This window comes from Channa argus, chromosome 1, assembly GCF_033026475.1.
Source record: "Channa argus isolate prfri chromosome 1, Channa argus male v1.0, whole genome shotgun sequence".
In the NCBI taxonomy this organism is placed as follows: domain Eukaryota; kingdom Metazoa; phylum Chordata; class Actinopteri; order Anabantiformes; family Channidae; genus Channa; species Channa argus.
In genome coordinates this window covers 3,409,590-3,429,713 of record NC_090197.1, presented here as the reverse complement: position 1 = coordinate 3,429,713, position 20,124 = coordinate 3,409,590, and the positions used below count along the sequence as shown (strand labels likewise).

The window sequence follows — 20,124 nt, the reverse complement described above, 5'->3', positions numbered from 1 at the left end:
CTCCTCCTCCTCCTCCTCCTCTATCTTGCTCTCTCCCTCTTCTGTCTTTAAATGAGTCTGACTGTTTCGCTGAGGTTAAAAATAACAATTAACCAGATCACTTGGAGTATTATGTATTTTGTGATTCGTCTGGAGGCTGAAATCCCTCCTTCGTTCTGCAGCCTTTCTCCTCTGTTCGCTTTCTCAGTTCCTTCGCCTCCTGTGGTGAATCCATTCTTCTACCAGCCTCCTTTCTCTCCTCCTCCACCTTATCCTCCCCTTCCTGCTCGAGTCCATTACCTCCCTCACAGGATGGAGGGGGGGAGGCAGTTAGTCAGATTGAAGTGAGGAGATGAGACCTCCAGCTGTGTCTGCAAACACGGATGCTGTATAGCTGGAAGACAGAGACATACACACACACACACACACACACACACACACACACACACACACACACACACACAACTCATTACTTGCTCCATCCACTCCTGCAAAGGTCTGTGCATTTTAAGACTTCAGGGAAACAAAGTTCCTCTTATGGGCAGTTATGTTGGCAGCAGTAGAGTAACACAAAGACACAGACATTACAAGACCACATCCAACAGAGACGTCGCTGTGTTTATAGCAGAAGCTTAAAAAGGATGCTTGTCTACAGTGAGAACCAGAGGACAGTTCACCTGTTCCAGACCAGTCTGAGGTCCCGTCTATGAACCTGCCTGAATACGTCCATGTTTGTCCTTTTTTGGACTTTGCCTGGCTCTCTGGTGTCTCCTGTATTTCTTGACTCAAGGACATTTGGAGCTCAGTCCGTCGGGTTTCTGTTTGAAACAGAACGTGCAGATAAATTAAAAACTGGTATTTGGAGCCATAGTAGCGACCGTGTAGTAATTTGTGTGTTTTCATAGCTGCTTTGACAAGAAAACTAATTTATGAGACTTTTAGTTACGATGCCTGTGTCGTCTTCATGTTACTGCAAAGATCTGTTAGTGTCCTCATGCTCCAGTCAGTGTGTGGCCATCCACCATTTTCCTGCCATGAATGTGGTCTGTTTGCTTTAAAATAACCTTTTTATTTTGGTTTGTGAGCACATGCACGTGCGCACACACAGTGCTCTAACAGGTTGTGTGTGTGTGTGTGTGTGTGTGTGTGTTCCCAGGGTGTTTTTGGACTGTCTGATCAACCCTCTCCAGGAGCAGATGGAGGAGTGGAAGAGAGTCTCCAGCACTCTGGACAAAGACCATGCCAAAGGTACAAATGCACACGTGCACACATACACGTGCGCACACTGCAGCAAAGACAGCAGATACTGCACTGTATGTACCACCTGTACCTGTGTGTCATTTGTAAGTGAACTGTGGTGATGATGGGGATTCATGTTAAATAAGAGCAAAGAGCTTAAACAAGCGGTTTCATATGAAAATGAAGAGCTTCTGCATAGAGATCATTGTTGGAACAATAAGCAGTTTGTGAATTTCCCACAGTTGTGTCAGCAGAGCCGCAGAATGAAAATCTAAAGCTGACATTATGTGAAACATGGCCTCTTTAAAACAGGTTTTAGATAAACTGAGGGACTGTTTGTCATGAGATGTTGCCTTTTAGGAGATGAGGCACAAACAGGCTGCATCAAGTACCTGTGCTGATCAATGCTGGTCGACACTAAAACCAATCGTGTTTTCAGCCACTGATAGTTGATCACAAGCCTCAAATCAGGCCAGGTTTGGTTGGTGCTTACAACTGAGCAATTGCAGGATTCTGGAAGGCAACAAGACGTCACACACTGAACGGGGTTTAGGTTTTAAAGTCATGTCGTGGGCTTGTGGCCTTTGTTTCACAGCGACTGCAGGGACTAGAGCTAAGCTGAGAGCCACCTATAGACATAATACCTTAATGTATCTGCTCATGTTAATCTCTGTTTAAAAGTTCACTGCATGTGTTACTCATTGTGTGTGTGCATAGAGTATAAGAAGGCCCGTCAGGAGATCAAGAAGAGGTCCTCAGATACTCTGAAGCTGCAGAAGAAAGCGAAGAAAGGTTTGTAGTTTGTCATTTCAAACCTAATTATCAAATAACATAATTACGCTTTCATGACCTAATGCTGCTTCAAAGTTGTTGAGACGTTTGTAACCACACAGTGTGAGTTGGTTATAATTAAACTCTTAGTGGTATAATTATGTGAGTAGAGTTATTTAAAGGGTGACGCTGTGGGAACATGTGTTTGTAATGTTGTTTCTTCACTTTGTTCCACCGCCTCCCTGCCTGTACGTGGTCTCACGTCGTGCTCCGCTCGGTCCAGCTGATGTGTTCGGTGAGTATTTCTACACACGTGCTTCCACTGTATATACAGGTAAAACATCCGTCACATGCAGCTGAAATACGTTCCCACATTGTTCAGATGTTTGTGTGGGGGCGGCTGTAGCTCAGTTGGTAAGGGCAGTCGTCCACGGACCACAAGGTCCCTCGATCCCCGGCACTGGCTATATGTCGAAGTGTCCCTGGACAACACACTGAACCCCTAACAGCCCATTCCCCTCCCCAGCTGTGCAGTGCCGGTCCAAGCCGGTAGAAATTGGGGAGGGTTGCGTCAGGAAGGGCATCCGGAGCAAAAACTGCCAAATCAACATGCGGACAATGATCCGCTGTGGCGACACTGAACTCACGGGATAAACCGAAAGGACAAAAAAAAAAATTGTTCAGATGTTTGTGTGACTCACAGACCCAAAGCCTGAACAGAACACAGAGCGACGAGCGTAAAAAAAAGCATTATCCCCAAATATTAGGATGTGAGGTCATTTAAAAATCAGGAATCCTGCAAACTGTCAGCTCAGCTTATCTCGTGGTTAACAACAAAATAATCATGGGGATCTTCTTTAAAAAAAAAAAAATTAGGCAAATTACAAAAAAAATCAGTCATTTTTGTACAGTCTGGGGGGGATTTAATAGTTTGAGAAAAAAAATCAAAGCTAAATGAAATGATGGATACTAAAATAGATGTAACACACAGTCACTGCTAAGAAGGCTTTTAGTGTTTACATCACGTTTGCAGTAACTCACTGCTGGTCTGGGCTGCAGAGAAGCTCAACGACACATCAAAACAAGTCCTCTGCTTTCAGAACAGGCAGTTCAGTCAAAATGCAGCCTAATAACTGGAAACATGAGCTTTTTGTTGCTGCAGACAAAGTACGCCGCGGCTTCCAGCTCTGTTGAGCCTTTAAGACCAAGTAAACAGGACCCAGGACTGAACCCAGAGGGACCTCAGATGTGGTCGAGCTGCTCGGGTCATCTGGTCCTCCCAACCTTTTATTACTGCAGCAGAGGAAACTCCCAGCGCCACCGTTTGAATGAGGGGAGGGAAAGTGGAGGAGGAGGAGGTGGTGTTGGAATGAAAGACATGTAATGAGAGAGCGAGTGTTCGAAAGATGAGAAAATGAAGCAGGCAGCTGCACTAAAGGGGAAATTTAATGAGGGAGATGGAGGAAAGACTGCAGAATTTACTTTTATATGCTGTCAGGTAACAGATTACATTATTCAGCGTTGGCTCCAGAGTAACTAATCAAGCTTAGTGTTTGGACGGTGCACGTGGATTCACAGTGACGAGACAACTACTGTGCATGGAAATGTAAACGGTGAGAGAAGAGACGGCAGCGAAATGGGTAGAAAACCAGGAATGAACCACATCTAGAGCTGGATACAGGAAAAAGAATGTGATCCTCTGTGTCACGTTTCTGGAATCCTGCGGACAAACAGTTATGACATTCCTATGTCCTGAGGCAACTCTTTGCCGTCTCTTCCCTCTCTGTGTCACTGAGGACTGGTAATGGACCCCGGTCCATCAGCCTGACCTCAGAACCCATCCCGCCTAGTGGCTCAGTGGGGAGACCATTGGGTTGGGATGCAGAAGGCAGCGGGTTTGAATACCACCCACTCCCACCCAGCCACCAAGGGCCACCATACTGACCCCGAGCCTGGATGAAATGGGAGGGTAACAGCTGGAAGGGCATCAAGCATAAAAATGTAGAAAGAAAATCACTGATCTACTTAAGAATGAAAGCAAACATATCAAACAATAAATCCAACAGTAAATTTCAAAGGAGAGAAGCTTGATATGAAAAGGCACCTCCACCATCTTCTCTTAAGTCTATGAATACATAGTCCTGACGACTGAGAGCACAGGGGGTCTAGATGGAGCGTGGGGATCAGGTTTTAAAAGCAGGTCTGTGACTCATGCTTCAAGATCAATCTATTCCAGATTTTTCATCAACCTTCATGGGAACATACAGCTTAGTATCGTCGACATAACAATGAAAATCCACCTCATACTTGATAATCTGAATAATAGGAGCTATACAACTGAACTGAAAACAGAAAGGGAACCAAGGCCAGAGCCTTGCGGCACACCAAACCTGACACCAGAACATGAAGTATTTTACTTTCTGTCAAAAAGAAAATAATGTGCAGATTAATTTCCAAAATATATATTAGCTGCATTTCTGCTGAACAAAAGTAGTTGATCAATTTTCACTTATGAGTTTACGTCTGATTTGACAGTGTAGTGAAACAGAAACCAGCCGACTTCTAGCATCAGTTTATCTTCAAGAAAACTTTCGACCGGGGGAAAAATAAACCAGAAGCCTTTTCTAAAACATGTCAGTGTTGCACCAGTGCAGCTATGTGAATGAAAAGTGGCCCAAAGTTCTCAAGCTGATTGATAATAATGACACATCAATACATTTTTACAGTAGATTAAATATTGGCCGACCAGCGATTGATTGAACTAACTGCTGCTGTCTGTCATGTGATCGTGAATGTGTGTGTCCAGGCCGTGGGGACCTTCAGCCTCAGCTGGACAGCGCCATGCAGGACGTCAGTGACAAGTACCTGCTGCTGGAGGAGACGGAGAAGCAGGCGGTGAGGAAGGCCCTGGTGGAGGAGAGGAGTCGCTTCTGCTGCTTCGTCTCCATGCTGAGGCCCGTTGTGGTCAGTGACACAAACGCACCACAGAAAACGAGACTCTGATGTCTATCGATGAAAAGCCAGCAGCTGTAGACCCTCAGATACACATATGTGATAAGTGCAGTAGAAGCTTTTTGTTGTACAATCTGGAACCTGTGTGTGTGTGTGTGTGTGTCAGGAGGAGGAGATGTCCATGCTGGGCGAGATCACTCACCTCCAGACCCTGACCGACGACTTGAAGACTCTAACCATGGACCCACACAAGCTGCCCGCCTCCAGCGAGCAGGTACCACCGTCTCAGCACGGGCCGATCCATCACTGACCTGCTTTGGTTCTGCTGTCGTTAAACCGGTGCAGGATGTCAAACTTCTGACTTTCGGTTCCATGAGGAGCCAACATCTGTTCAGGAAGTCTGATTTTAGTTATTAGACATCTGCCGGACACCAGAGATAATCTGTGAAACGACGCTGACTCTGGTCTAATTTAATGTTTAATCTAAATCAATGTTCACTTATGAGGGAAACTCATAAATGAACATTGATTCACTACTTTAGGAAATTAATTTGCACATTATTTTCTTTGACAGAAAAGTAAACTACTTCATACAGCCCATGCATACACAGATTTGTGCTGAGGTTTGCTTATTTTCCTTCTAGAAGGTACAAGCTGTGACATCATCTAAGGAGCTGGAACCTGCAAATGTTCAGGATTTTGCCTCGAAAAACAACTTAAATTATGAGTCGATCATTAAAACGGTTTTGATTCTGTCAAAAGACGATAATCCTGTGCACAAAATGAAATGCCAAACCTTCAGTAACAAGATTCAGATGCATCTAGATGTTCAGGTCATAATTGATCCATAAATAAATTTGGAAACATTTGTGTTTTGTGCAGCTGCTTCTTCAGGATCTGTGTGTTATTGTTAGTGAAGACAGAAGCAGGAATCATTAAAGCTTCTTTCTGCTTCTGTCTCTGCAGGTGATTGTAGATCTGAAGGGCTCTGAATGCACCTGGTCTTACCAAACTCCACCCTCGTCACCCAGCACCACCGTATCCAGGAAGTCCAGCATGTGCAGGTTGGTTACCTTGACGACATTAGACTCCCTAACGACTGTACTGTGCTGCCTCTGTGTGGTGAAGAGGTGGATCTGCACAATGTTTAAATCACTAAATCCCTGTGATCACGATGTGATGAAGAGCTTTGAGAAACCACACCCAGCTGAATATGCACCATCATCATCCTCTTCTGTATTAGTGCAGACTTGAGGACTGTTGTAGCCTAATCAGGGAACAGATCAGTGGATCAGTCACGTAAAGCTCCGGTGGTCTGATCAGTCCAAATCCTGGTGTCAAACCACAGAACTCGTTCGTACCATTTGAAATGTGCCTGCAGCTTTGACAATTGGTAAAGTTGGACGTGTTTACTTCTCAGACAACGTATTTCCTCTTCTGTCCCACAGCAGCCTGAACAGTGTGAACAGCAGCGACTCGCGCTCCAGCGGCTCACACTGCCACTCCCCCACCTCCCATTTCCGTTATCGTGCCTCCTCCTCCTCTTCTTCCTCGGTGCTCCCCCAGCAGACGCCTGCCCGCCTGTCCTCGGTTTCCTCGCACGACTCTGGCTTCATCTCCCAGGACGCCTTCCAGTCCAAGTCCCCATCTCCGATGCCCCCAGAGACCTCGCAGGTAAACGGTCGACTGTGTGTGAAGTTACTATACACATGTTCAGTACAAATACTATAAACTGATGAGTTTATTTAAAAGATACTACAATCGACCAGTTAGAGTACTGTGTTTTGGTCTTCAGTCTTTAGCTCCATCTGCTTCTTCATTTAACGCCTCTTTGTGCGGCAGCAGCTGCTCGTTCAGTTTGATTCACACTTCTACCTGCAGATTCTGCTTGTTTTTAATCACGAAACCTTGGTATTGTAACAAGCGTCCTCTGCTCTTTCTCTGTCTGTTTCCATCCTGTAAACTGTGACTGTGTGCACGCTGCATGGCTCTGCTTTATCCTCAGTGTGTCAGTGAGGCGCCTTCCTCCTCCTCCTCCTCCTCCTCACCCTCACACAATGTTTCCTGCTCTGAGCTGCAACAGGTGAACATTTGCAAACACACACCTGTAAGGGTTTTGGGTCGCTCTGCTCTGTTTGTGGTGTTTGAAAGTGCTTCATACATCTTGTAAGTATGTACGCTCTGTTGATCAGTATAACGTGTTCAAATCCCACATTTGTAACCATCCACTGTGGGGATAATAGGAAAGAATGGGGCCCATTCATGCAATAGTAGTGTAATAGTACATTTGCAGGTAGAGAGAGAGAAGCAAGTAGTTGGGGGAATAAGATCATGATAACCTGGGAACTTAATATCTGTAATGCCAGTAGTTCTGAGGTGTGTCCGTCGTACAGCTTGTGTATTAAAAAGACTTACAGTAATTTTTTTAACATTATTTATTCAGATAATCTAGATCAGCTCTTTATTAAAGTGCAGGTAGAACAAGGAAACAATCACTGCTTAATATTACAGTTTAACCAGAAGCTACGATCATTTTTCTACTGATGACATTTGGTTTGTAAACTGTAAAGGGATCATTGACAGTTCAGAACTTGTTCATAGCTAATAATTCTACAGTACAACCACTGACCTGATGATGCTGTTTGATGAAAAATGTTAGTGTTTTGCCGTAATTAACAAAACAAGAATTACTGCTCAAAGGACATGGGCACAAATTAAAATTAGTTTGCTGAGCTCCTGCTGCTTCCCCAGTCTTCACACAAGTCATAACCATCATTAATGTTTCATGTTTTTCTTTCTTCATCCACTTCCCTTCAGTTGTCAAATGGTTTTGAGCATCACGCTGCCCTCTGCCTGCACGGAGCTGTACTGCAGGCCCAAGACACCCACCTCCACCTTCCATACTTCACCTACTCCTCCTCCTCCACCACCTCTTCTCCCATCTCTTCGCCCTCCTATTCGTCTGTGTCTCCCACGTGGCCGTGGTCTCGTTCAGGCTCCGGCCAACCAGGAGACCTCTCACCTCTTAGCCCCCCGGGGCTCGGAGTCATCCCATCATCCAGGGTCCCATCATGGAAGGTTTGATCCTCATTGTCCATGATGTCCTCCTCCTGTCCTTCCGTTTATCCTTTCATCTTTTTTGTTTGGCTTTGTATTTTATCCCATTGCAGTGTCTTTCTCTTGAATTTTATTTTTTTATGCTCAGTTTAGAAACAGACCCTACAATGATAAATGTCACCAATGTGTTTTGATTTCATCTCATTTCCTCATCAGCTTCATCATTTCAAAAAAACCTGAAAACAAAACTAACTATCTTAAAATGATCAAGGAAAAGTAACACTCATTAATTTTTAAGCTTGTTGTAGATACGTTTTAACCAGGTGCTGACTGAGTTGTGCACTTTAAAAACATTAGTTAGGCTTCATGGACGTGTACAGAGAAATGACCTGGACAAAAACCAAAATGCAGAGAGGTTGGTAGTCTGCCATCTTTGTCTGCAGCGAGGTTCCCCGGTGTAAAAATCCCAAATATTCAATATGCTTATGTTTGTCATTTTAAAAATAGTTTTAAAAATGATCAATAATCAGGGGAAATCTAACAAATGAATTTAGCCTAAATTTACAATGTACTTTTTTAAAAAATGTTCAATAAATATAGGACTGGGCCAAACCGGGCCCCTATGATCAACCAGTGGTCAACACCCTGAAACGGAGCAAGGACAAGAGAGAGACTACAGATCCCAGCAGCCACCACAGCGCTGAGGTCACCGTGCCAGGGGAAGAGCCACAGCGGGTCAAAGGAGGCCACTGTTTGATTTCCCCCAAGGTCAGCTGGTGATTTCTAATATATTATTAGCTACACCCTGATCGAAGCCAAACAAGTCACATGACTTACTGGCAGCTTTTTTAAATTTACAGAGCTTTTTGTTTCTGAAAACAGTTTAAAGAATCACAGCAAAGAGACGGTGCCAACAGCTGGTTGTAGAAAAAGCAGCTGTGGAAGTTTTACTTTCTGCAGAAGATGCATCATATGACAATCATGGTTAGATCTGAAAAAGCATGGTTTTGTCTGCAGGCAGGTCCATCTCAACATGCTGCCTCCCAGACAACACAAACAGTTTAAATGTTGCTCTCTCTGTGTGTGTACGTTGACTGCAGCAAGAGGACAGGGAGGCCCATGAGGAGCTGGCCAGAGCTCTGGCCCGAGGCCTCCAGCTGGACATTCACGGCTCCAGCAGAGACTCGCTGCAGGGCTCCAGTGGCTACAGCAGCCAGACAAACACACCCTGCTGCTCCGAGGACACCATCCCCTCACAAGGTACACACACACACACAAACAGGGGATGCACTTCCATTGTTCAATGCAGAAACGTCCTGCTATCAAAAGTGTAGTTTGCACTGAGTCAAAATGAAACACTGAATAATTCTGCTGCTTCTAATGCACCATTGATGCTGACTGTCAACATAGTTCAAAGAAGGTTCAAGCAACTGCCACAACAAATAAATGTACCTGTGGAGGCACATTTAGACAGAAAGGAAATTAATTTTCGACATCAGGCAAAATGGAAGTGGGAGCTAAATTGCTCCAGGCAGCGTGAATTGGAAATGTTTCAACTTTAAACAAGTTTGTTTATTCAGGAACTGGAGAATAATGAAACATTCGGAGTTCAGTCAGGTTTAGTGGAGCCCCAGGTTGTAGCGCTCATGTATCGTTCTACATTAAAGCTACAGGGAAACACATGGAACCCTTCAAAAGTCCAGAAGGGCTGAAAGTACACAACCGGTTCTGAAGGTATTTGCAGAATCCTTGAAAACTCACCAAGTGCATGAGAAATATTAGGGATTGATGTGAAATGATGCTGGTATTTAAGGACAATGTTAGACTATCACAACAAAGACATTTAAAAAAATTAGTTCAAACTCTTCAACTTGCTTTCGATGGATGTACCTGAATGCTTTTAAACGTCCCTCTGGCTTCTCTACATTCAAAATATTTCTCTAATAACTATAACTGCTTCAGATGAGTTTCTGTGTAAAAGCAGATTGACCATGATTAAGAGTGTGATGTTGGTTAAAGATGAACTTATAATAAATGCTTTTATAATAAGTGAGCTTTAGCAAGTGCATATGGTTAAATATAATATAGAGCATAGTTTGTTTCAACAATTATTATCTTAAGGAATAGACAGCTGCAGGACAAGTTATCTATTGCATGCACACACACACACACACACACACACACACACACACACACACACACAGTTTAGCTAAGGGAACAGCAGGTACAGAGTTGTGCTACTCCTCATTCCAGCAAAGAAAAACATGGACCTGGTTTGAACTGATAACACACATAGTTTAGCAATGGAGATCAGGGAAGAAAAAAAGATCCTCCAGGTGATGTCATCTGGTGGCATTTTTCTGGCTAGAAAAAGACATTTTAATATAAAGACATCAGAGTGAAGTTTATTGGTATTCAGTTACATATACAAACCAGACTAGATCCAAAAAAGCTTTAATCAAGTTCAGTATCAGTGACGGTTTAAAGAGCATTGCTTTGTGCAGCAGAGGGGAGGAAAAAAACAGTATTTAGAAATATTATCTCTGCAGCTTCAATGTCAATACATGAGAGGCACAAGCTGGGGCTGTATGTTTAGTTACCTTTGTACCAGTGAGTGCTTTAAAACACTCCTTGAAGGAAATGGCAGAGTTCATTTGTTCTGAGAAGGCAGTGTGTTTCCTCTCCCTCAGTATCAGACTGTGATTATTACTGTGTGGGTGTGGACCAGGACATTGAGCAGCAGCACTCGTCAGACTTCGATAAATCCTCCACCATCCCCAGAAACAGTGAAATCAGTCAGTCCTACCGTCGCATGTTCCAGTCCAAACGTCCTGCTTCCACTGCTGGCTTGCCATCCAACCCCTCTACTGTAATCACCCCTGGGGTCGCCACCATCCGACGGACACCATCCTCAAAGCCGAACCTGCGCCGGCCCTCTGGAGGCCTGAGCCTGGGCCCTATTCCTATCAAGCCCCCAATGATCCCAGTAAAGACCCCAACAGTACCTGAACATCCTGGTGTCCCCGGCAGGGCAGCGTCAGAGGACTGCAGCACGCCAAAGACCCCGCTCAGCCCCTCAAGCACACCTTTATCACCGGGCAGCAGCCTACCACTGTCACAGAAGTGTGGCCCCTGGGACTCCCAGCACATGTGCGAGGGATCAGACCCTCCTACCCCTCCACCGCAGCCTGGCGGTAGAGTGGCAGAGCGTGAGCGCCGTCCTCTCCCAGAGCTCTTGGAGGAGACGGAGTATTGCGAGGTGGAGGACTTTCTGGTGGCCATCCGACGAGGGGTGAAGCTCAAGAAAACGACGACCAATGACCGTTCAGCACCACAGATTCACTGAATGGTCAAAACTGGTTAGTGCTAAAGTAAATACAAGTTGGAGCCATTAGAGGAAGTTGCCCGGAGACTCCGATCAAGGATCGGTTTAAAAATATTCAAGAAATGTTGAATTTGAATTAAAAAGGTAAACAATTTGCACCTTCACTGTTTGGGCCAAAGAGTAATCGAATGATGATGTGGGGAAGCACGTAGCTCAAAGTGTACGTGAATTCTGAAACCATTTAAACTGAAATTATAGGGAGACTGATTAATCTGACGGAGAGTTAAAATCTTGCCAGTTTAGTTATGCTGAAGTGAAACTGTTGACAAATGGCAAATCTGACCAAAGTAAACAATCTCTAGACGTAATTTATCCAGCAAGAATGTAAAACTTTCAATAAAAATAAACTTGTTCAGGTTAAAAACTTTCCCAAAGTGCCACATGTTGCTTGTAAAGCTCCTCCCTTCAAAAAAAACCTGCAGTAGCATTTTGTTGCTTGTTGAAAACTGTCAGTATTGCACTCTACTAACTCCAGTTTCCCTCTGAGGTTACTACTAATAACCACAGATGCTGATCTGAGATCAGTTCCAGTGCAACCTCAGTACTTTTAGGATGAAAGGTGCAGAACATTAGCGAGTTGTGTCAGGTCACACGTGTAGCAGATAACGTGAAAACTAATTAGCCGTAGTTTGGGGAAGAAGTTATATTAGATGTGATAAACTAAAGATCTGCAAGCTGGAATATTTTCAAAAGCTGAAATCGTTATTTGTATGTACATATCTCTTTTTTTGCAGCCCTGCAGTCACATTTTCAACTAAAAGGTGCCAAAAGCCTGTGTGCTGAATTTAACCTAAATATTCAGATTTTGTTTCCTGTAAAACAAACAAAATAGGACTTTGAATGGAGGATAAAAGCAGCCTCAAAGAAATAGCTTCTGTACAACAGTTCACAACTAAGTACACTTGTTGTTACAGGTATAAGACATCGTGAAGTAGATTGACCTGCATGTTCTGATAGTTTTTCCGAGTGTAAACTAGCATTGTGCCTCATTAGTTATTCGGTGAAGCCCGTATTAGATCAGGAACTGTGGACAGCTGAAGGCTGGATGCTATATATTTACGGACCCACTAAACTTTTAGCTACTACGTTATTTATTACAGCAGCTTCTTTCCGTGCTTTGAATTCTTACTTTTGCCCACAACCATTACAAAAACTCTGGATCTGCAGTAATTACTAGACAAAATGTAATTTGTAATTGATTTGTTTGTCTAACTTTGAGTCAATTAAAAAGCTTCTCTAGTTTTTCTGGACTAGGTTTGATGGTTTAGCAAGCCAAACGAAATATTCAGAGACAGAACACCTCAGGCTTTGGCAAATTCAGTTCTGTTGCAAACAGACAATCTGTTTTCGCTGCTTTGAACACCAGCTACAGTATGTAGTGTAAGCTGGGTCCTGTGTTACTGCTTGGCTGTAGTAATTGGAGTACTTTGGATTAGTGGGCTGTTGTAGAAAAGCCTGTGTTCTGGTGGTGAGCTGTATTTAGTGGGCACAGAGAAAACTGTTTTCGTAGAACTTCTGCTTAGCCAGAGGTTTAGTACTGGCATAGTTTGCAAGTTACCTAAATTTAATTATGCAAGTTACTGTGTCATTTACAAGATGTTTTCATTCAATTATACGCTGATTTAAAGTCGCTCCTTGACTTTGGTGTCGTGACCCCAGATAGGTGCTCTGCTAAATGGCTGCCGTGTCCACATGATCTCAGAGTGGTGCCAAACAAACAAACAAACTCCACATAGGCCTCAGTCATCTGTGGGAGTCTTTACAGACCGACCCACCAGCAGGAGCAGAGCCCCCCAGAATTTAATGAAACTATTTTCCACTTCCGTAACTAAAGTGTTACCATCAACAGAGCTCACAGAAAATGCATGATTCCACGTGAAGGTACCCTCCCTGTTAACACGTATGGTATTAGAGATGCTCACATATTTAATTGTACAAGTTGATTAGCGTATTATTACTTAAACATAGCTAAATGTCTCGTAGCAGTTGAAACTTTGTTAATCAAATTAATGCAAAATCCAATTTATCAGGCTTTTCACTGGGTGTTGTGAAGCATCTTCAGAAATGTTCTCAAATACTTACTAAATCTCTTGAATGAAAGACCCCAACCCCCCCGATCTGTGACCCAACTAAAATAAACCTGCACCAGCTGTGGTTACAACGGAACACAAGCAGACCCAGCTGTAATATACTACACGCGTATAACTAACAGATATAAAAACATATTCCTAAATGTCAGTAAGTTCAAAATTAACTTGTGTTAGCAGGTGATTAGCGTAACAAGCTGAAATACACAGAATATACCTGTTACTTTATTATGTATACTGCTATTTACAGTAGCTATTAATATTAATCAAGTCAAATTAATTTAAATACATTTAAATATTAGTCGTCCATGTTTTATTTTATCTCAGCACTGTTCTCTTTTGCATATAAAACCTGTTAACAAATATGTTTAATACGCATGTTGTATTTTTTAGTAAGGCAAAGATTTAGTACGCAGCTTTTTTTTCTACTGGAACCTTTTCCCCCTCAGTTTTTCCTGCCTCTACCGGACCAGAATAAACTGTAGATACTGCCCGTCATCTGACCCGTCTCCCTACAGGGATCATTAATGTTTTTGTGAGACAGTTGGACGACCTGTACGATGGCTGACGCCCGTCAGTTTCATGTGTTTTTTTAGCCCTTGATTTTCTAGTGCAGGATAACAAATGGAACCTTGTAGCTGATGCGATAACAAGTGTGTGAAGCTGAAGGTTCGAGCCTGTGAGGACTCGTTCTGTGTGTGCGCATTAGCACCACACAGTTGGAGAATTACTCGCTCAATTATGTCGAATACATGTTCAAGAAAGACTTCTGTCCTCCGTGTGTGTAGAGTCTTTTTTTTGTCCCTGTGTTGTATTTAACAGCTGTCACTATGTCCCTGCCCTTTAATGTTATTTGAGACAAGTTGCCAAATTTTTTACAGTATACGCTGAACGATGCCCTGGGTTTGTTTTGTATAACATCTTTATTTCAGGTGCTCTTCTATACGCACAGCAGGTTTTGTGCATTTCGTAGATTAAAAACTACCATTGGATGAAATTGTCACTTGATGCAGCCATGTCCTCTCAGTACAAATGTCAAAGGGCAACTTCACTGATTTTGAACTAGCTTTTTTTTTGGTTCTAGTTTGGGTAGTACATGTACATAAACACCCTTTAACTTCCCTATATTAAAATCTCTCTTTACTTTTAGCTGAAAAATGCCCCCAGATGACATCATCTCCTCCTGGTGATGTCATCTGGAGGAGTTTTTCAGCTAGAAGCAGAGAAATTTGAATACAGGGAAGTTTCATGTGCATTTACAGCCTAAACGAAAGCCATAGAGAGCAAGTTGAACATTGGTGAAGTCGCCCTGATGAATCATGACTGAAACGATCGATGTACCTCAGTACGGCCTTGACATGATGGAACGTTAATATTTCAGTTGGCCAGGAGTAAGGAATTGTGAAAATGGAACCTCAGTAAATAAAAAAACAAAAAAGTGTTTTTTACCAGTGCAAAGAACCTAAAACATTATCTGATGTACAAAAGTCAGATTAATGTAGGTTTTTGTTACTTCACACTGGTCTCATGTTGTTTCTTTCCCTTAGAAAAAAAAGAGGAAGTGAGTTGATATTTTTAACACTCTTTCTGCAGTTTAATAAGCCAGCAAGTGACTGTTCAGACACATCCAGGACCATGATCAGGACTAGAACTAGGAACTAATGGCAACCTGTTTTTTGTTGCTTTTAGGAACTGATCAATTTACCTCTGGCACTTAATAATCCTGTACATTATGTTTATTGTTGATTCCTCTCTTTCTATGTATATCAGCTGTTTGGGCTAACTAATAATAAAACTGTAGCATACGATGTGCATCTCATGACTAAGGAAAATTGTCGTTTGTTTCATTCATTCAATCCTTTTGCATTAATAGTTTAAATAGTAAAACAAAGGCCAAAGAGAAGAGCGACTACTTTTCTGAATGGCAGATTACAAGAGCGAAGAAGTGTGGGTGAGTACAATTAGAGGAAATATCACTAACTGTAATATTTGACTTTTGTTAAACAAATCTATCTGGGCCGTTTTCCTTTTTATATTTAAAATATTCTTTAATCAAAAACAAATTTCTTTCGTTTTAACTGTAGAATCAAGTTTAATTGTGGCACTAAACTGAATAGTTTAAGGCTAAAGTAGTTGGTGGGTTAAACCGTGGTTATAGATTTCCTGTGTAACTCTTAGAATATTCTGAGTAGGGCTACAGTGTACTACTTCAGTGTACTACTACAGTGTACTACAAAGGCTGACGGGATTCTTGATTCGTACTTTTCTGCATTGAATTCCAGTTTTCGTTAAACATACATAGGAACTAAAGTTGAGCTCAGACTGGACAATGTTTAAAATACTGGAGGATGTTAAATTATTCTGCGCTGTGGATTCAGGTTAAACACACCCCTGACCACTGATTCCAATGAATGAATTAATAAAGATGCTACTATTCCCTAAAAGAACCAGAGAATCAAAAGAAATAGATTCACTAAAATACAAGATTCTCCTCAAAATGTTGGTAAAATTGATATTTGTAATGACATTAGTTTTTACTGGTAAAATTACAGGGGATTATAATTAGAGAACTAGTCTAACACCTGTAGATTTAATTGGGAAAATCAATCTAAATTAAACTATGCTGAATTAACATTTAATCCATTGTTACATCAGTTATGCTCATGCATTAATCAAAGGAGATGAATGAAAGTTTGTTTCCATGGAGACATTTACATTAAGGGGAAATTTATAGTTCCAGGATATTAATGAAAATGGTGGTTACATTGGAAAATACATGAAAACATTTATGACGTCCTGAGCTTTAAACAACGCTTTATTTGTTGTGCATGACATTATCAGGAATCAGACGTTTTGGATTCTAGAAAATTCTGTGATAAGAGTTTTGGCAGCTAACTTTGAAGGAAGTTGCATTTTTCTGGAGGTCTCAAAGTATCACAATACATTTTTGTTAGATACTTGTTTTTTTTCTTATAAGCATTTTCTCTCGTTAGATTCATGTGTTTTTCCCAAGGAAGCTCTGGTTAATCTGAACTAGTATTAAAGCGTTACAAAATATTCAAAGAATGATCATTATGCACCAACTTTAACATTACAAATCCATATTTAAGTGTTAGAAACGGCTTAACAGTATTTTGGTTTTCCTTTGGCATTTTCACTCTTAATGTTGCGAACTAGTTTTTGTAACACAATCTGACCTAAGAGCAGCTCAGAACATCGCAGTCTCAGTCAGGAACCATAGGAGCGTCACTGCTTTGCACTTGAGCTGCCAGCTATAAAAGACAAGACACTGATGGACACCATCACCTGCAGAGCCAGAGGTAAATACTCCCAAATTTATTGTCTAACTTTAAACTGCACATAAAGGTGAAAAATATGTACATACTGTATAATCAGTCCTGTAACATCATACGACATGCATCAGTGCACAGCAAGTGCTGCATTTCCACACAGTCCAAAAGATGGCAGCACAACGTTCAGACATTGTTCATGTGCTTCAAAATGTTTAATTTATGCTAAATGTCATTATCAAGTGCACAAAGACATGAAATCAAATAAAATCCTACTCACTGCACAGTGCTGAGGAAAACCTTCATGCTTAGAGGAAAACAAAAGAAGATAAAAACATGAGATGATACAGAGACTCGTCCACAGTACACAGCATATCAATTATTTCTCCGTACTGACAATTTACTGCCTGGCTCAAACAGATGGTGGACTGTTTGTCCTCATCCTCCACAACCATTTTAAAGAGCCCAATTCCCTCAAGGCTTTCGCACTTAATCCAACGACAAACTCATATCTTCCTCTGCTTATTAAAACATTGTTAAAACAATTCCATCACCAGTCAGTCTTAACCAAGAGGTTTGGCTGTTAGCAAGCTTTTTATCCAGCCTCTAAGTCCTTTTGATTAGAGGATGTGCTTCAGTTTTAGGCTCAGAGCTGAGCTCCAAGTGTCTCCATTTCTCTCTAAAGCTTTTCTCTCTACAGCCCAAAATCTATTGAATAAATGAGCACCAGTAAAAATAATCACATCATCATCATCATCATCAGCCCAGGTTTGGGTTTTTTCAGGCTTTGACACATAGAATAAATCAGTTCTTCCAACAGTTTCTGGGCTGTGTAAGTAAAAGACCTATTTCTGAACTAGTTGGGAGATCAGTCATAAAAAAAAAAAAGAAATCATACAAATTTAGTTATAAAGTCAGTGAATAGTATAAATGAGGGAGATAAAGATGCTAAAAGTTAATTTTTAGGCTAAAACAGTGGCAGAACCTGATCTGAGGCCAGATTTAACCGACCTGTTCACTGATCAGACATAACCCTAACACCCACATCTGACACAGGTTGGAGGGAGAAGAGAGACGAGCAAAGAAAAAAAGCTGTAACAAAGAAAATCTCACTTAACACTGCAACCTCCAATGGTATAAACTGTGTGGCAACTCGACCATCTGGAGCTTCAAGCCTTCAAACAAAAGCTAAAAAACTAATTACACAGACGGCTGGATCCAAGTCAAGCGCCTGTGTGAGAGGAAGGAGTGAAAAAAGATACAGGAAGAACATGGAAAGCAAATATCTGTTAATAGCCCAGAACTGAAAATAGAAACTTCATTTCCCAAATAGTTTGTATCACTACTGAGCAGCTCCTTTTTTTTTCTTAACATATCTGAAGACTTTCCAAAAACCCTCTGATATGGACATAAAGTCTGTTCTACAGCATCGGTTCTTCATGCAAAACACAAAACATCCCTCGAGGTAGCAGGTGACTGTTCCTGTTTGAGTTACACCGTTTTCCTCTGTGGAAGTAAACAGATGCACAACAGTGACATTCTGATGTGTAACTGATGAGTCTGCTCAGTTTCTGCTGAAGTGAGGAGAAACATTTAAAAGTCAACATATAGTGTTTGAGATGACAAACGTATAAAGTGTCTGCAGAACAAAAAAAATAAAAACACTTAAATATTAATAGTGTTCAGTATCTGCTGTTTGAGTTTCTTCTGTCAGGATGGGAAGCAACTTTTTCACTGTGGAAGATGGAGGTTTTATTTCTACTCCATTAGAGGGGAAACCCGCTGTCTGATCCCCTGCTTTAATCGGCAGCTGGAGCCGATATGTGGAAAGAAGTGAAGTGAGACTGGTGATCACTTCCCATCCTGGGACCTACTTAGGCAGCATTCACCACAGGCATCAGGGCGAACGAAACCCACTGGGAACCAAACTGTCTGATTTGTAACAATCATTTAGGTTTTTCATGAGAATTTCTGGTGTCACTCTGAAACCAGGAATTCAATCTGAAGACAAAACTAAACAAAACAACACTAAGGTGGAAACAAGCACATGCTGACTTTAGCCTACATCCATTGTACTAGAGCAGCATAGCAAACACATGAACATGGTTCTGCCTACGATAAAACTCCCAGAGAAGGGATTTGGTGAAGGTTTTTGTTCTTTTACACGTCCTGTTTTTATATTCTATCCAATAACATAAAATTCAATTCAAATTGCTGATCCAGTACCAGTTACATACAAATTATTACCATGAGCAGATGTTTAATTTGTAAAGCAGCACGATAGAGATCAGTGCAAGTAAAACATAAAAAGTAATTTAATACTTTAAGACTATTTTAGTATCACTAGTAGCTTATGGTTAATGTGGCTACATTTAGAGATTGATGCTTCGTTTGTTTCTCTAAGTTTAACTCTTATTACATCTTTATTATGTAGAATCTTTTTTGTCGCTAGTCAGCTTTTAGTTCAGTGTTGTAACCACTGGACATTTACATGGGTTGTTAGTATTAACTTATTAAGACGCACTGTTACAAATCAATGAAAACATTTAGCGTCAGGATGATTCCGTTAGTCAAATCACGCAGAACCTCCTGTTAGACTGAAGAGATAAATACGATGAATCTAGGAGCTGAGCTTTCATCACATTTAAAATTAGCTGCACCTCCCACTGGGCTGACATATGGTACAATGCAGCAAACTGTGTGAACCCGACCACGTGCATCAAACAAACATGAAAAGTGCACCGTCATCAGCTAGTTAAACTTTCCCAGACTGCCTCAAAAGGTTTCGAGAAAACCGCGGTGTGAATGCCGCCTGAGCAGGAAGACAGAGAAACATCAAACTGCAAATACTTCTAAGTTGACATCAGGCGTATCCAGTTTGAGGGAGTGACGGTGGCTCGTTAGGACGAGTGAGACGCTGCGTCGCTGCAGGGTTGTGCTTCTTTATCCTTCTCGTCGTCCAGAAATAGCAGCGGGAACATTCCCAGGATACAGCCGATGGACACACCGATGGCTTTACCCTGCAGGAGCAGAAGAGGAAGAAAGAAGGAGGCAGATGTGGAGAAGAGATTACAATTAAATAAGGTTCACATCGCTTCAGCTCACGTGTGCTGCTGCTTTTCCAGGAGATACATACACTATATTGCCAAAAGTATTCACTCACCTGCCTTTAGACCCATATGAACTTTAGTGACATCCCAAATACATAACACACAGTGCTCGCAGTCTTTGCTCTAATTCATCCCAAAGGTTTCTATCGGGTTGAGGTCAGGACTCTGTGCAGGCCAGTTAGGTTCTTCCACACCAAACTCACTCATCCAAGTCTTTATGGACCTTGCTTTGTGCACCTGAATTCATTTATTTG

At 41.8% G+C, this 20,124-nt stretch overlaps 2 protein-coding genes across 6 annotated transcripts in view; one reads left to right on the top strand and one right to left on the bottom strand.

Annotated features, from left to right (window-relative positions):
• LOC137129823 (protein MTSS 1-like) overlaps positions 1-15,292 on the top strand; it is a 44,806-nt gene extending 29,514 nt beyond the window's left edge. For 2 of the 5 annotated variants that reach the window (XM_067509186.1, XM_067509273.1), the window contains exons 5-16: positions 1,136-1,227; positions 1,936-2,010; positions 2,273-2,284; positions 4,796-4,953; positions 5,108-5,215; positions 5,908-6,005; positions 6,390-6,615; positions 6,947-7,024; positions 7,759-8,019; positions 8,599-8,766; positions 9,099-9,258; positions 10,689-15,292. In XM_067509186.1, coding sequence (XP_067365287.1) covers positions 1,136-1,227; positions 1,936-2,010; positions 2,273-2,284; positions 4,796-4,953; positions 5,108-5,215; positions 5,908-6,005; positions 6,390-6,615; positions 6,947-7,024; positions 7,759-8,019; positions 8,599-8,766; positions 9,099-9,258; positions 10,689-11,344 — 2,092 coding nt within the window. In that variant the 3' untranslated portion in view covers positions 11,345-15,292. The remainder of the gene's footprint in view (positions 1-1,135; positions 1,228-1,935; positions 2,011-2,272; positions 2,285-4,795; positions 4,954-5,107; positions 5,216-5,907; positions 6,006-6,389; positions 6,616-6,946; positions 7,025-7,758; positions 8,020-8,598; positions 8,767-9,098; positions 9,259-10,688) is intronic. The other 3 variants (XM_067509358.1, XM_067509446.1, XM_067509539.1) reach the window with 3 other exon arrangements.
• Positions 15,293-16,791: 1,499 nt separating this feature from the next.
• tmem65 (transmembrane protein 65) overlaps positions 16,792-20,124 on the bottom strand; it is a 29,204-nt gene continuing 25,871 nt past the window's right edge. Inside the window, exon 7 of the mRNA XM_067510287.1 lies at positions 16,792-19,780. Within this exon, the coding sequence (XP_067366388.1) occupies positions 19,661-19,780 (120 nt within the window). The 3' untranslated portion in view covers positions 16,792-19,660. The remainder of the gene's footprint in view (positions 19,781-20,124) is intronic.